Raw genomic sequence first — 12,856 nt, forward strand, 5'->3', positions numbered from 1 at the left:
AACCCTTGGAAATCTCCCATTTGGGGGGAGAAAAACCTCAAGAGGTTTTTCAGGCTTAGGAAAAAACAAACCCAGAAGGGAAAACCCTTCACCGTCTGGGAAGGACCTGAGCTGATGGGCCCATCAGCGTGCTGCTGGCTCCAACAGCCCCAAAACAGCAGCAGGGCTCACACCGATGCCTCAGCTATTGCTGAGCAGCATTTACAGAGCATCGAGGCCTCCTTTTTCCCCCTCTCTGCCCCCAGTGTGCACAGGCTACGGCTGGGCAAGAAGCTGGCACAGCCAGGACAGCCGCCCCAGATAAAAATCAGCGATAAAAACGGAGAGGAAGGGGTTTGGGGATGGTGGTGGTTGTTTGGGACCGCTGGCATCGGTCTACCTGGGAGGTGGTGATTGTCTTTGCACGTTTGTTTTGCTCTTCCTCTTTCCTGTGCTTATTAAACCACTTTTAGCTCTCCCCAGAGACACAGAAATTGGAGACGTAAATACCCAAAGCCATGAGGATGTTGGTGGAGGAAAACCCCAGCTCAGCCCCTGCCCTTCCTTGGCCAAGCTCGACAGGAATCAGGGCGATGCTTCTGATCAGAGCTCCCGCAGGCTGTCCGAGCACCGGGAGAGAGGTGACACTCAGCAAAACTGTCCCCGTGCCTGGGGGATGCTGATGGGGTGCACGGGAATGCCACGAGTGAAGCTGATCCCCGAGGAGTGGGAGAAAAGGGGAGCAGGGTGAAGGGACAGGAAAATCATCCCCTGTCCAGCAGCAGAAATAAGCTCAGCTGGACTGGCCCTGCTCAAGTTCCTTGGCATCATTTGTACCCTGAGGTGCGTAGTGACACAAGGAGCAACCGTTTTAAACTAAGAAAAACCAGATTTTAATTAGATAAAGGAAGAAACTCTTCCCTCTGAGGGTGGTGAGACCCTACCCAGAGGAGCTGTGGCTGCCCTATCCCTGGCAGTGCCCAACGTCAGGCTGGATGGGGCTGGGGGCAGCCTGGGCTGCTGGGAGGTGTCCCTGCCATGGCAGGGGGTGCAATTGGGTGGGTTTTAGGTCCCTTCCAACCCAAACTGTTCTGTGATTCCATGAAGGGGTGACCCAGGGGGGACCACAAACGTGTTGGGGGCTGAGCGGTTTGTCACAGCTGACAAATGGCCCTGTGACCACACTCAGGTGAAGGAAAAAGGAGGAAAAAGTGACTGAAAAATGAGCTGCACCGAGGATCTGACAGAAGCAGGAGGAACTTGTGAACCCTCCGCATCATTTGAGGGCTCAGCTAAGCCCTGAAAGCACTGCACCACCTCCTGTGAAGGCCGTGAAGGTGATGTGGTGGCGTTTTGGCACCTTGGCATCACCTCTTTGTTTTCCTCGGGCTCCCAGCTGGGTCTTGCTCCAAGCAATGGGGGCTTGGTGGAGGTCTACTGGGCAGACTGGAAGGCTGTGGAGAAGGTGACAGCTACAGATATACCCAATGTCCTCCCAGAAAAGGGCAACAGGGGCTCAAATTAACAGCCAGGCTTGGCATTTCCAGTGTAACTAAAAACCTGCTGCACAAGCAGCAGTGCCTGGGGGCTCCCAGGGGCTCACCTGCCTGCTACAGGGATCTGGATGCTAAAGGACGGCACCAAACAGGCTCAGGGTCCAGCCCACCGAAGCTGGGAGGAGTGTAGAAAAGCACCACGACATGATTGGGCTCCTAGCAGAGAACTGGGTCAGCTTTTCAATTAATTTAAATGGAAAAGAAAAAAAAAAAAATAAAATAGTGGGGGGGAGCTAAAGGGGTTGCATAAAAAAAAAAATGCAACCTTGCACAAAAATAACTGCATCCTCCCTCCGTGATCCATTCCAGGCAGGTTCCTGGAGGAGGCTCTGTGATTCCCAGGAGCTTGGCACAGCCAAGGCCTCACCTGTTATAAAAACAACCCCTCTCCGGGAGGATCCCCTGCTGCCCTGCCCTAAAAACCATAAAAAGCTCCCTGCAGAGAGCCCCCCCGGCCGCTACTCCTCCTTCGGCCTCTTCCTCCAGCGGGCCAGGAGGGGCCCGAGGCTGTTCCAGACCTCGGTGTACATCAGAGTCCCCACGAAGACGAAGGCTGTGCCCAGCCAGTGCCAGGCCGTGAAGGGGTTTCGGAAGTAGAGGATGGAGAAGATGAGGCTGACGAACTTGCGCAGCGTCACCACCAGCGTGACGGTGAGGGAGGTGCACTCCGTGGTGAGGATGAAGACGCCGCGGATGCAGACGTATCTGGGGGAAGGGGGAGGTAAGGAGGCAACGGGGCTGAAAAGAGAGGGTGGCCCGGGTTTTGGGAACTTAAAAAGTTGGGAAAATGGATAACCCGAGTTTGGGTAGGGAGGAATTTAAAAGCCTTTCTTCATGGCTTGGCGTTTCTGCAGCTCTGAGCCCTGGGGACACCCTGAATCTCACAGACTTCTCCTGAGCCTGCTCTGGGACAGCAGCGAGAGTTGATGCTTAAACAAAAAGTTACTGGCGTGCAGCTTTTACAGCTTTCCTAGCTCCGTGGCAGGTGCTAAAACCAGATTTCTCCCTTTACACCTGGCAGCGGATCTGCAGAAGTCCCCTCTCCTCCCTGAGGGGGCACAGATTAAAGGAGGAGGAGCGTGAGCAGCAACAGGGGACAGCGACCTCCCAGCAATGAGAGAAAACTGTTAAGAGGGGACTTGGACTGAAGGGTTCCTTTTTCTAGTGCATCTTGGGTTGATCAGACCTGCAGATCTGTCCTCGCTGCCTGGGAGACTGCTCACGGATAGAATAGCTCTCGATATATCCTAGCTAGCAGAAACACTGAATTTTTACCAGCCAGACTGCCCGTGGGGAGCTGGTGGCAGATTTCCACCATCCTGGAAAAAAAATTAAGCCCCGGGTTAAATCCCACTCTGTATTTTCCAAGGGCTACACAAACATCAGCTCCTAAAATGCAGGGAAGGCTCCAAGGGCTCAGCATCCCTTGCTTCCCTGCCCCATTTCTCCTCTCCCATCCTGCCAGCTCATCTCGAGGTGCACACGGGAAGGATACTGAGTGATGACGTTCATGAGGAGGTAGAACCACATGATCGGCATTGTCAGCCCAATCACCGGGATCTGGAAGGGCTCTGTGGAGAGAAAGGACGAGGAGATCTCTCAGCATCAAGGATTTCGGGAGAAAATCTACCTGGATTTCAGGAAAAAATCTACCTGCTGTAGTCACAGCTGCCTGGACACATGTGTGTGAGCTGGAAAGGAGCAAATAATGCAAGAGATGCAAGGAGAGAAGTTCCCTGCTGCTCACGACTGACCATGATGGGATTAGAGAATTTGAAATGTGAAAATTTGAAAGGTTTGAATCTCTGACGTGCACAACTTCTGGTCTGGAAGCTCCCTACAGCGTTTTCCAGAGGACAGAAAGGTCCAACGAGAGCAAGGGGCCACCTGTGCAACACTCACCGGACTGGCTGAAGAGAACGGCGTGGTGGTAGATGTTTGGGGCAAGGAGGAGAAAGCCAGGGAGTGGTAACGCATGCTGGAAGGCAAGGAGAGACACGACGTTAAGAGATTATGTGAGTCCACACCACTGCTCATCCAGGGAATCCAGCCTCACGCATCTCCGTGGATGACAGCACACATCTCACAGCACGATTTGGATTTCTGCCCCAGGATTTCTGCCTGTCTTTAACGTGTCCCACGCACCTACAGCACCAAACTCCTTCCCTCTGGGGAGCAAAGGGGAAGGATGGGACCAAAAGCAACCTCCTACAGCCCAGGAAGGGGTCTGCAGGCTACACGGAGCTGAAACCACTGTTTGAAGTGGCTCGGATGGATCTGAGAGCAGGATGGGAGGGAAAGGGGCTCTCAGCAGCTCTGTCTGCCCAGTTAAAGCAACAGAAGAGACCCCGTGACTCACGTTGTAAAAAAGGGCCTCTTTGGAGTGCTTCCCGAACCGCTTGTACAGCGTCTCCTGGAAAATCCCCATCCTGGCAGACATGAGGAGGGCGAAGGTGAGCGCGGCGATACCTGGAACAGAAGCACAGCCTTATAGGATTGTTTCAGCATGGCATAGCTCGTGGTAACCAGCTTGAGGATCCCTGATATTCGGGTTTCAGTGAAAGAAAACAGTGACAGAAGCCAAAGCACCCAGAGCTGGCAAGATGGGCAGGAAACTGATCATGGTCTCGGGGACACAGGTCTCAGGGACAAGGGCTGAGATGCCAAGACAGTTCTGCAAAGGATCAGCTCTTAAAAAAAAAAAAAACAAGGACTCAGCCCTGGCCAGCAGAGTTGGTGGGATACCAGGGACACAGCTGTTGGCACTACTAATAAAACGTCAGGCCCAGGTTCCCTGAAAAACCACCAACAAATTGCTTTTGAAGGGAGAAATACAGAAGGTATCTGCAGAAAGCTTCCTTCCTTACAAGAACAGTTACTTTGCAGAAGCCCTGCAGGTGCTGCGTGTGATTTGTTGGCCAAATGAAGAGTGTCTTTGTACAACGGTGCAAAGGAGTGCCACAAAACCCCATTCTTTGGGGATCAACACCCACTAGAAGCCAAGTAGCAGCGCAGGGACTCACTCCAGTCTGTTTAGCACAACCCACATGGCCACGGACATCAGAGAGCAACGTTTTGTCCATATCCCATCAGGGCTTTGCCGGAGGCAAGGAGCTCACATACCTAGCAGCCACCACAAGAAAACGTGGAGTCCGTCCTCTTCGTTCAAGCTGGAGTCAGATGCCTGGGGGAGGGAAACACAACACAGTCATCGTCAGCTCCCACAGCCCTGCAGCTCATTCAGGCCTGCCTCTACCTCACTTTCAGCTTGCTTCTGCTCCAAGCAAGCCCAGAAAGCAAAGATTGCCCAAGGTCTTGCATTCTCCAGTCACTTCCCCAGCTAAACAGAGGTGGTAGTAACTACAGCACATTTTGTTTGCCACTCTGTTTTCAGGAACGAACCAGATTCCAGCTGGAAGTGCAAATGTCTGATCAAGAAAGGAGATTTTCTTGAAGAAATGCCCTGTTTTGGCCAGAGATTGAACTCTTTAACAATAAAATAATCAGTGTTGCTTAGAGATGGCCCGTTAGCAGATTTCCCTGTCCTCATTTCAGGGCAGGCATGCAGGGAAGAACAAGCAAAGCCCAAATCCACGGTGTTACACACAGATTTTCTTCGCTCCCTCCTCTTCTCCAAGCACACATAACTTTATTTCAAGGCTCACAGAAAGTCACATTGGCTGACAACAGGTTTGGAAAATTCCGAAACCCAGAATTTGCTCTCTTCTAGGATAAAGAGAGCCAAGAATTGAGTTCCTTTAGGAGTTTTGGTTAGGATTCACCTGCTCCTAATTAAAAACCTGAATAACACAGGAAAAAAAGGCATCAATAATTAAATTAAACCACACAACGTGTGTCCTTTTCCTCCAACCCACAGAGCAGGAACAAGTGCTTTCAGGAAACAGACCAAGAGCTTGGAGACATTTCGTCTCACCATCCAGGCAAAGGAAATTACTGATGAAGGTGCCCAGGGCAGCTCCTCCTGTCAAAAAGGTTCACAGCTGTGACCTCAGGCCCCCTCCAAACCTTACCACTTGCTTTGCAGACATGAAAGTGCAGGTGAAGATCCCCACGGAAACCAGGGCTATGGAGGTGTACTTCGACATGCTGTACCTGCGTGGAGGAGAAGAGAGATGTTAGGGACCCAGCCTAGCCTCACATGGTTCATTTCCTTCTCCCTTGCTTGGCGTTTTGCTCCATTACACCAGTATAAACTTGGGAAAATTGGCATTTATCCAATACCTAGCACTGGATTTTGCTGGGGGCAGAAGGCCAACTTATTCCAACAGCACCAAAAAAAGAAGCTTTTGGACCAAGATCTCTTTTGTCTGTTGCAAAGAACCCATGCACCTCCTCCCACAAGTATGGGTATTTTAGAAGCCAAGGTTCCCTGACCCTCTTCTTCCTCTATCCTGGTTTCTCCTGCTGTGCCCTAAGTTATATGGCACAGAATATCCCTCTAGCCATTTGGGGTCAGCTGTCCTGACTGTATCCCCTCTCAAATTCTTGCCCAGCCCCATCCTGCTCACTGAAAGTGGGGCAGAGAGCAAAAAAGAGAAAGCTTTGCCACTGTGTGAGCACTCTCCAGCATTAGCCAAAACATCTGCATGTCACTGGCACTGTTTTAGCCACAAATCCCAAACACAGTACTCTGTGGACTGCTACAAAGAAAGTTAACTCCATCCCAGCCAGATCCATCCTCGAGGAACAATACTGGGGTGAAAGAGGAAGGAATAGAGCTAACATTCTTGTCTGTAGCCATGTTTAAAAGCTCTTTCTTCAATCTTTAATCTTTAAATGAAGGAGCGAGGAGCAGTGGGAGCGCAGAAGAGGGAACTGCTCAAGTCTGGGCACATCTCTGTGCCCCAACCTCCCCATCAGTCCACCAAGGATATTTACCAGGAGAGGGTAAGGCTCTAAACAGCAGCCAGGATTAAGGCAGTGGCAGTGCATTCCCTGATGGTGTAAGAAAGGTGCTGGTGATTTACCTTTTTTTCAAAATGATGATACCGAGAGCCATGCTGGCTATGAGAGAGCCCTGGGAAAAGAGGAGAGGAGGGGAAAAAAAACAAAACAGGTCAGCAGGACAAAAATCCTTGGACTGGGGCGCCTGCCCCGGAGAAACACCATGAGCAACTAACGTAAAAGCACGAAGAGAAATGCCAGAACAGGTTCAGGGAGACTGACAGGGTGGAAGGAGCCTGGCTTTGGCTAGAAGGAAGGGAGAAGTGCAGCTGGGTGGCTTGGGAACAAGGATGCTGGAGCAAACACCCTGTCTGGCGTAGCTCTTTTTAACCTCTCTTGGCTGCTGGTATCTCAACCCTGTGATATGTTGTGGGTGAACAGCCCCCCCCCAGAAGATTTCGCTATTCCCAACAGCCAGGACTCAGTTGTCTTTGGTTTTATGGACGTTTCAGCCACTCACATGCAAATATTTAAGTGAAGATGCACTTTAATAGCATCAGCCAAAGCAGAGGCAGTAACAGCTCAGGTGGAAGGAGGCCAAATCCATCCTCTCTGACCTGAGACACGTCACGAAGGCTCATACACCAGGACATGAACTGCTTGGACTGGTCATGAGGTGAAAGGGAAAACTTGGTCCCTTTGGCCAGCAATTCAGCCCCTCCAAGGCTGACAGCCAGAGCTTGGCCTTGGTTCTGTCACTGTTACTTCCCCATCACTTTGGGAAAGATGAAATCTGTTCCAGCTTCAGTTTCCTCATCAATTCAGGGACGTTATGTTGACATTTAATGGTCAACACTGTGAAATAAAGCTTGAAGCTGAACCTCCACAGCAAGGGCGCTCTCCCTACAATTGAGTTGGAATTCAGTTTTGCACAGGGTTTTGCTGTCCTCCGAGGAAAAAGAGGGTGAAAGAACGTATCCATCAGGGAAAGCGCTTGCAGAGATGATAGGAAGAGATGTCACGTGAGATGGGACAGGACAGCACGGCAACACTCACCGATCTGAAGATCATGTGCAGCGGCATGGCGATATTTAAGTTCAGGGCATAGTTATTCACCACGCTGACAGTGAAGAACATGGCCACCATGATGAGGTAGTACCTGAAATACAGAGTGGGGGTCAGCAGAAGCAGCTCACGGCCGCGCACGTAGCTCCCTGGGTGCTGGGACACACGTTACAAACAGGTGAAGCGGCACAAAGAGAGGTCTGGAGCTGAGCAGGAACCCACCTGGCTCTTGGGTGTGTGTTAATGACTCACGAGGAGATTGATCCAGTTTGGATGTAGCAGGGAAGCCCTTAAAAAGGGAAGTGGACTGACACACACTGGCTCGGTTTGTGCTAATTGCAGAAGCAAAGGGGAACCGAGAACACCCCAGCTGGAATCTCTTAGCATGGGTTTCCCCCAGACCTCTCTTTCCTAAGGACAGTGGCATAAAACAAGGCTTGAATTGAAAGAATTCAATTTTTGCCAGCTGGCATCACAACCCTGCATGAAAGAAGCCATTCAAACCCATGCTGAACACCTCCACGGTCCCAAACCTATCCTACAGAGCTCCTTGCTGTGACGCAGCCACAAATGGCACTGAACTCGCCCTCGGCTTTACCAGGGAAGAGAGCATGAACACACCAGGTTATTGCTGGGACAAGGCAAGCCCTGACAGAGAAATGCAAAAGGAGATTTCCAGTAAACCTCTCCCTCCCACGCCCATTGCAGCAAGCCCCAGAGAGGCTGCAAGCTCGTCAGACTTAGCAAACTGCACAAAACATTGCCCTGTGCCTTGGACAGATGCAATCTGAGGGCAATTTCCTATTAAGCATTCTCAATAAACCAGGAGTTCTCATTTTAACAGGCACGACAGGTTCCCAGCGAGGCTTTGCGAAGGGGTTTGGACAGGATAAACGGATGAGGCCTTTTATTAAACACTCCTTGAGATAAATAACAGATAGGTGGCCAGTTTGCAACAAGCCAAGGCGTTGAGATCCACCGTACCTCATGGGTATGGCCGGCCGCTTCCTCCCGAAGTTGGCTTCGAAGATAAAACCTTCCACGGCGATAAATAAGAACTGGGAGAACGTCACGATGTTCCCGCATCCTGGAAACTGCCTGCAGGTGAGGAGAAAGATCACAAGGATAAATACAACGTCACAGAGAACACGCGGCGCGCTGGGCTGGGATAACAACGAGCTGGGCTGCTCGTGGTCCCACAGTCGGCCTCAACCTGGGATTTTGCTGCTTTATCCATCCAGGTTTTCCTGCTGCTCCTGTTACACGCCTCCCTGCAGGGATTTCCTCACCCCCACTCGTCTGGATGCGTGTGCAGCAATCCCAAAAACATCCCCGGCCGTTCCCAAAGAGGAAGCAAGCTGCCACTCCCTCCGTGGGGCGTGTGGTGACACGGGTGAGGAAGTGAAAGAGGAAACTGCTCTGATCGGGGTCTGTAACTTCCCACCACGGCACAGGGTGTGAACACACAACATCAAGCACCCCCATAACCATCCTGGGGCTGGATCTCCCTTTTTCTCATGAGGAAACAGTTCTGTTAGGGCTCTCTCACTATCTGCAAGTTGCTGGGCTCGGTACAGGCCAGGTGAAACGATGGTTTTGCCTGGGAGGAAGAGAGCAGGATTTCCATGGGATCTTTTTCCAGGATTTCCCACAACAGCTTGGGCCCGCTTTCAATACACCCCGAGGGCTCAGAGGAAGCTGTGACACGTCAATAAATCTGAAAGCTCGCTGTTATTTGCAGCGGGGGGCACGGCACCTTCCTCTGGTGCCCCAGCCTGAGCGCCTCCCTGCTACCCACCTGCCAATTTTCATCTTTCTCAGAGATTAATTAACCCCAGAGATCAATTAACCTCAAGACTTCAGTGCCTGCAGCGTGGTTACGGGGTTCAAAAGTTATATGGGGGAAGAGAAGAGAGACTGAACCGCAGACAGGGGCCAGGCCATGGGACTGTAAACCTTATCTCTGTAGGAAAACAGAAAGCAAGAGTAAACTTGGAATAAACCAAGACAGCTTCCACGCACCAGACTTTGTTTCTTCCCAACCCACAGCCCCTTGCATCCAGTCACTTGCCGTGTCTGTGGCCTCACGTTATCAGGAGTGTTGACAGAGGGTTGTATTTTGACTGGTAATAAAAAGGGCAAACAAAAAAAAAAAACAACAAGGCTGTGCCTGCCCGTGCACTCTGACAGCCTTAAATGCCAAAAGGCTGCATCCATCAACCAAAGATTTGCTCTCGTTGTAGATAACTGATGGGGAACCCTCTGGAAGCAACGCAGAGGAACCAGGAGGGAATTGGCTCCTGGTCACATCGGTGGGGAGCAAAATGGAACAGCCCCGCTTCTGGGCATCAGTTTGGGTCATGTTAATGCAGAGTTCTCTCATTTGGGCTGTGTTCAGCACATCTAAATTGCTTTTCCAAGAACGATTTCTGTAGAAGACTCCAGATTTCATACAGAATGCCTTCCATGGCACCTGCAGAAGAGCAAGACACCCCCCAAAGTTTGCACCACAAAGGGAAGAAACCCCACTGAGCTCCACCATGCAGAGCCTCAAACATCTTTGCAGCGAAGATATCTCCCAGGGACACAGCTTCAGAAGGCCACGTGCACATCGTGGGCTTTCTAACCAGGCCTGCATGCACACCCCACAGAGCTCTGGCATCACAGCTCCAAGACAGTCCCCAGGGTGAGCCAGGAAAGCACACCAGAACGTATAAAACCTGATTTTTTTTCCTGCTTTCAACCCCTTCCATAGCAATAGAAGCCCATTGTTTCTTGTCCTCTCTCCAGAGCCCAGCAGAAAAAAATTATTTTGTCTTGCCCGCAGCCGTTCTCCACGCATTTAAAGCCTTTTGTCTGTCTTCAGGCACTTCTAGACTAAACAGTCCTCATTCCTTTGCTCTTTCCACATAAATCCTGAGCAAATTTCTTTCAATTACCTTTGTTATTCCCCACTTGACTCTGTCTGGTCACTGCCTTTTCCTGTGATCCTGCTCCAAGACTTTCTTTGTTATGGGCAGATTTGTTTTCAAGAGGGACTTCCCCCTCCAGACAACAGCAAGACTCAAAGAAATCAGCAGTGTTGCCCCATTTTGGGGACTGAAGGTGAACAAAGGCAAGGGTGGGGCACAGGAACTGGGGAAATTTCTAAAGCAGACGTGAGGCAATGCTCAGGAGGCGCTGGTGTGTGGAAAAGCAGCTTTTCCTAGGTATCTGCGATTGGACTTTTGGGGCTTTGATACCTAATTGGGACTTTGAGCAGAGCCAAATGGCTCGTTTTTGTTTTAATGCCTGCAGTCTGGTGGCAAGCAAATGGATAATCCCCAATCCACAGCTCTCTTTAACTTGTGGGGGGGATATTTCATCTCCCTCGCTGAGGCTGAAGCACAAAGCAGGCAGGAAAGGCACAAAGCTTAGAATAATCCCCAAGAGGAACGACGTCTTGTCAGGCATGGCATTTCCCTGCAGGATCACGAAATCATTAGGGCTGGAAACGAAGATCTGCTTCTTGATTTTGACTGCGGAGAGATGTGGGGCCTCACCTCACAGGACCCACATCCAGGTCTCCCACTTTGAAGCAAGAAACCCCACCGCTGGCTTGGCACATCCAGGCTCTATTTGGCAATCCCTTTTTTCTCTAAAGATCTCTAAAGATCTGTGATGATCACCTTCTCCAAGCTGCGCTGGCCTTTGTCCGTCAGGGTTTGGAAGGGGATGTGGTGCCCACATAGACCCCAAACATCATCCCCTCCTGGTGCCCAGTTGGACCCCAAACATCATTCCCTCTTGGTGCCCAGCTAGACCCCAAATACCATCCCCTCTTGGTACCCAGCTAGACCCTAAACATCATCCCATCCTGGTGCCCAGCTGGACCCCAAACCTCATCCCCTCTTGGTGCCCAACTAGACCCCAAATACCATCCCCTCTTGGTGCCCAGGCTGACCCCAAACATCATCCCCTGTTGCTGTCCAGTTGGACCCCAAACATAATCCCCTCTTGGTCCCCAGCTAGACCCTAAACATCATCCCCTCTTGGTGTCCAGGCTGACCCCAAACATCATCCCCTCCTGGTGTCCAGTTGGACCCCAAACATCATCCCTTCTTGGTGCCCAGCTGGACCCCAAACATCATCCCCTCTTGGTGCCCTGGCTGACCCCAAACATCATCCCCTCTTGGTGCACAGATTAACCCCAAACATCATCCCCTCTTGGTGCTCTGCTAGACCCTAAACATCATCCCCTCTTTGTGCCCAGATTGACCCCAAACATCATCCCCTCTTGGTGCCCCCACATACCCCAAAAACCACCCCCTCCTAGTGCCATTGACCCCACCAAGGAGCCCTGGGGTTTGGGCCCGCTCCCCAAGCCGTGAAGGCCCCCAACCACCCCCTGAGGGCCGCAGACCCCCTCAGGCCGCCTCTGAGCCTCCCAAATCCCCTCAGAGCCCCCAAAATCCCCTCAGAGCCCCCAAAATCCCCTCAGAGCCCCCAAATCCCCTCACAACCCCCCGGGGGCTCCGCAGCCGCCCCCTCCCCACCCCAACGCCCTGAAGCCGAGGTCGCTGCGGCCTTCACCCCAGGGGACCCCCCCTTGCCCCTCACCACCCCTCCTGCCCCAAACCTCGCTCCTTTCCGCCCGTTTTACCCCAAAAACCTCTGCCCCCCCCCCCCCCCTCCACGTCACCTGGCCAGCAGCTCCAGGAACACCACGTTGCTGCAGCAGCCGCCGAACACCAGGCACACCGCCGCGGCCGGGTGCATGGTGCCGCCCCGAGCAAGGAGGCACCGACCCCGGCCGCCACCGCATCCCGGTCCCGGGCCGAAGCCCCGCTCCTGACGGTCCCCGGCCTCCTCCTCTTCCTCCCGGGAGCCGGTAGTTCTCTCCCCGCCCGTCCTCCGTTTAACGCTACCGAGGATCCGGCGCGGAAAAGACTACAAGTCCCAGCGGCCCCCGCGGCGCCTCCCCGGTTCTTCCCGCTGGTGGTGTGGCCGCGGGGGGTGATGGGAGTTGTAGTTCTGAGATTGGGGATAATGGCGGAGCAGGGCCTGATGGAGGGAGGGGAAAAGGGGGGGAGGCTCAAGCGCCGCTGAGGAGGTGTTGCCGATGGGTTTTGGGTTTAAATAATAAAATTATAGCTTAGATGAGAAATAGGTTGCCTAATGCCTGTGGTGGAGCCTCCCAGGAGGCCTGGCTGTGCTCCCAGCCCACAGGCAGCCTTGTGAGAAACATGGGATTTGGGTACAGATGCAGCAGAATTGGGTCTGAGGAGGGGAAAAATTGGGAAGGGTCCAGGGAGAGGAGAAGGGAGTAAGAAGTGGGCAAGCAGTGTCATCAGGGTGGTTTGGGGACCAGC

The 12,856-nt window shown here is 52.3% G+C and overlaps 1 protein-coding gene across 1 annotated transcript; it reads right to left on the minus strand.

The window, feature by feature from the left end:
- SLC35B4 (solute carrier family 35 member B4) lies at window positions 1-12,341 on the minus strand. The gene is made up of 10 exons (XM_084286700.1): window positions 12,187-12,341; window positions 8,490-8,603; window positions 7,497-7,599; window positions 6,524-6,573; window positions 5,567-5,648; window positions 4,659-4,719; window positions 3,895-4,004; window positions 3,438-3,513; window positions 3,031-3,106; window positions 1-2,240 (listed from the first exon to the last, which is right to left on the minus strand). Exons 1-10 carry the CDS (start codon window positions 12,261-12,263, stop codon window positions 1,994-1,996), a joined length of 996 nt encoding a protein of 331 aa, XP_084142826.1. The 5' UTR covers window positions 12,264-12,341; the 3' UTR covers window positions 1-1,993.
- Window positions 12,342-12,856: the final 515 nt, after the last annotated feature.

Source organism: Netta rufina, assembly GCF_964035555.1.
Source record: "Netta rufina genome assembly, chromosome: 1".
Classification (NCBI taxonomy): Eukaryota; Metazoa; Chordata; class Aves; order Anseriformes; family Anatidae; genus Netta; species Netta rufina.

Excerpts from the sequence above, each read along its gene's own strand:
- SLC35B4 (XM_084286700.1), bottom strand. The coding sequence starts at position 12,263 with ATGCACCCGGCCGCGGCGGTGTGCCTGGTGTTCGGCGGCTGCTGCAGC. Across the intron at positions 4,005-4,658 it reads TTTCTTGTGGTGGCTGCTAG|GTATCGCCGCGCTCACCTTC; the intron begins GTATGTGAGCTC and ends CTTCTGTTCCAG. Across the intron at positions 2,241-3,030 it reads CTCATGAACGTCATCACTCA|ATACGTCTGCATCCGCGGCG; the intron begins GTATCCTTCCCG and ends CCCTTCCCCCAG.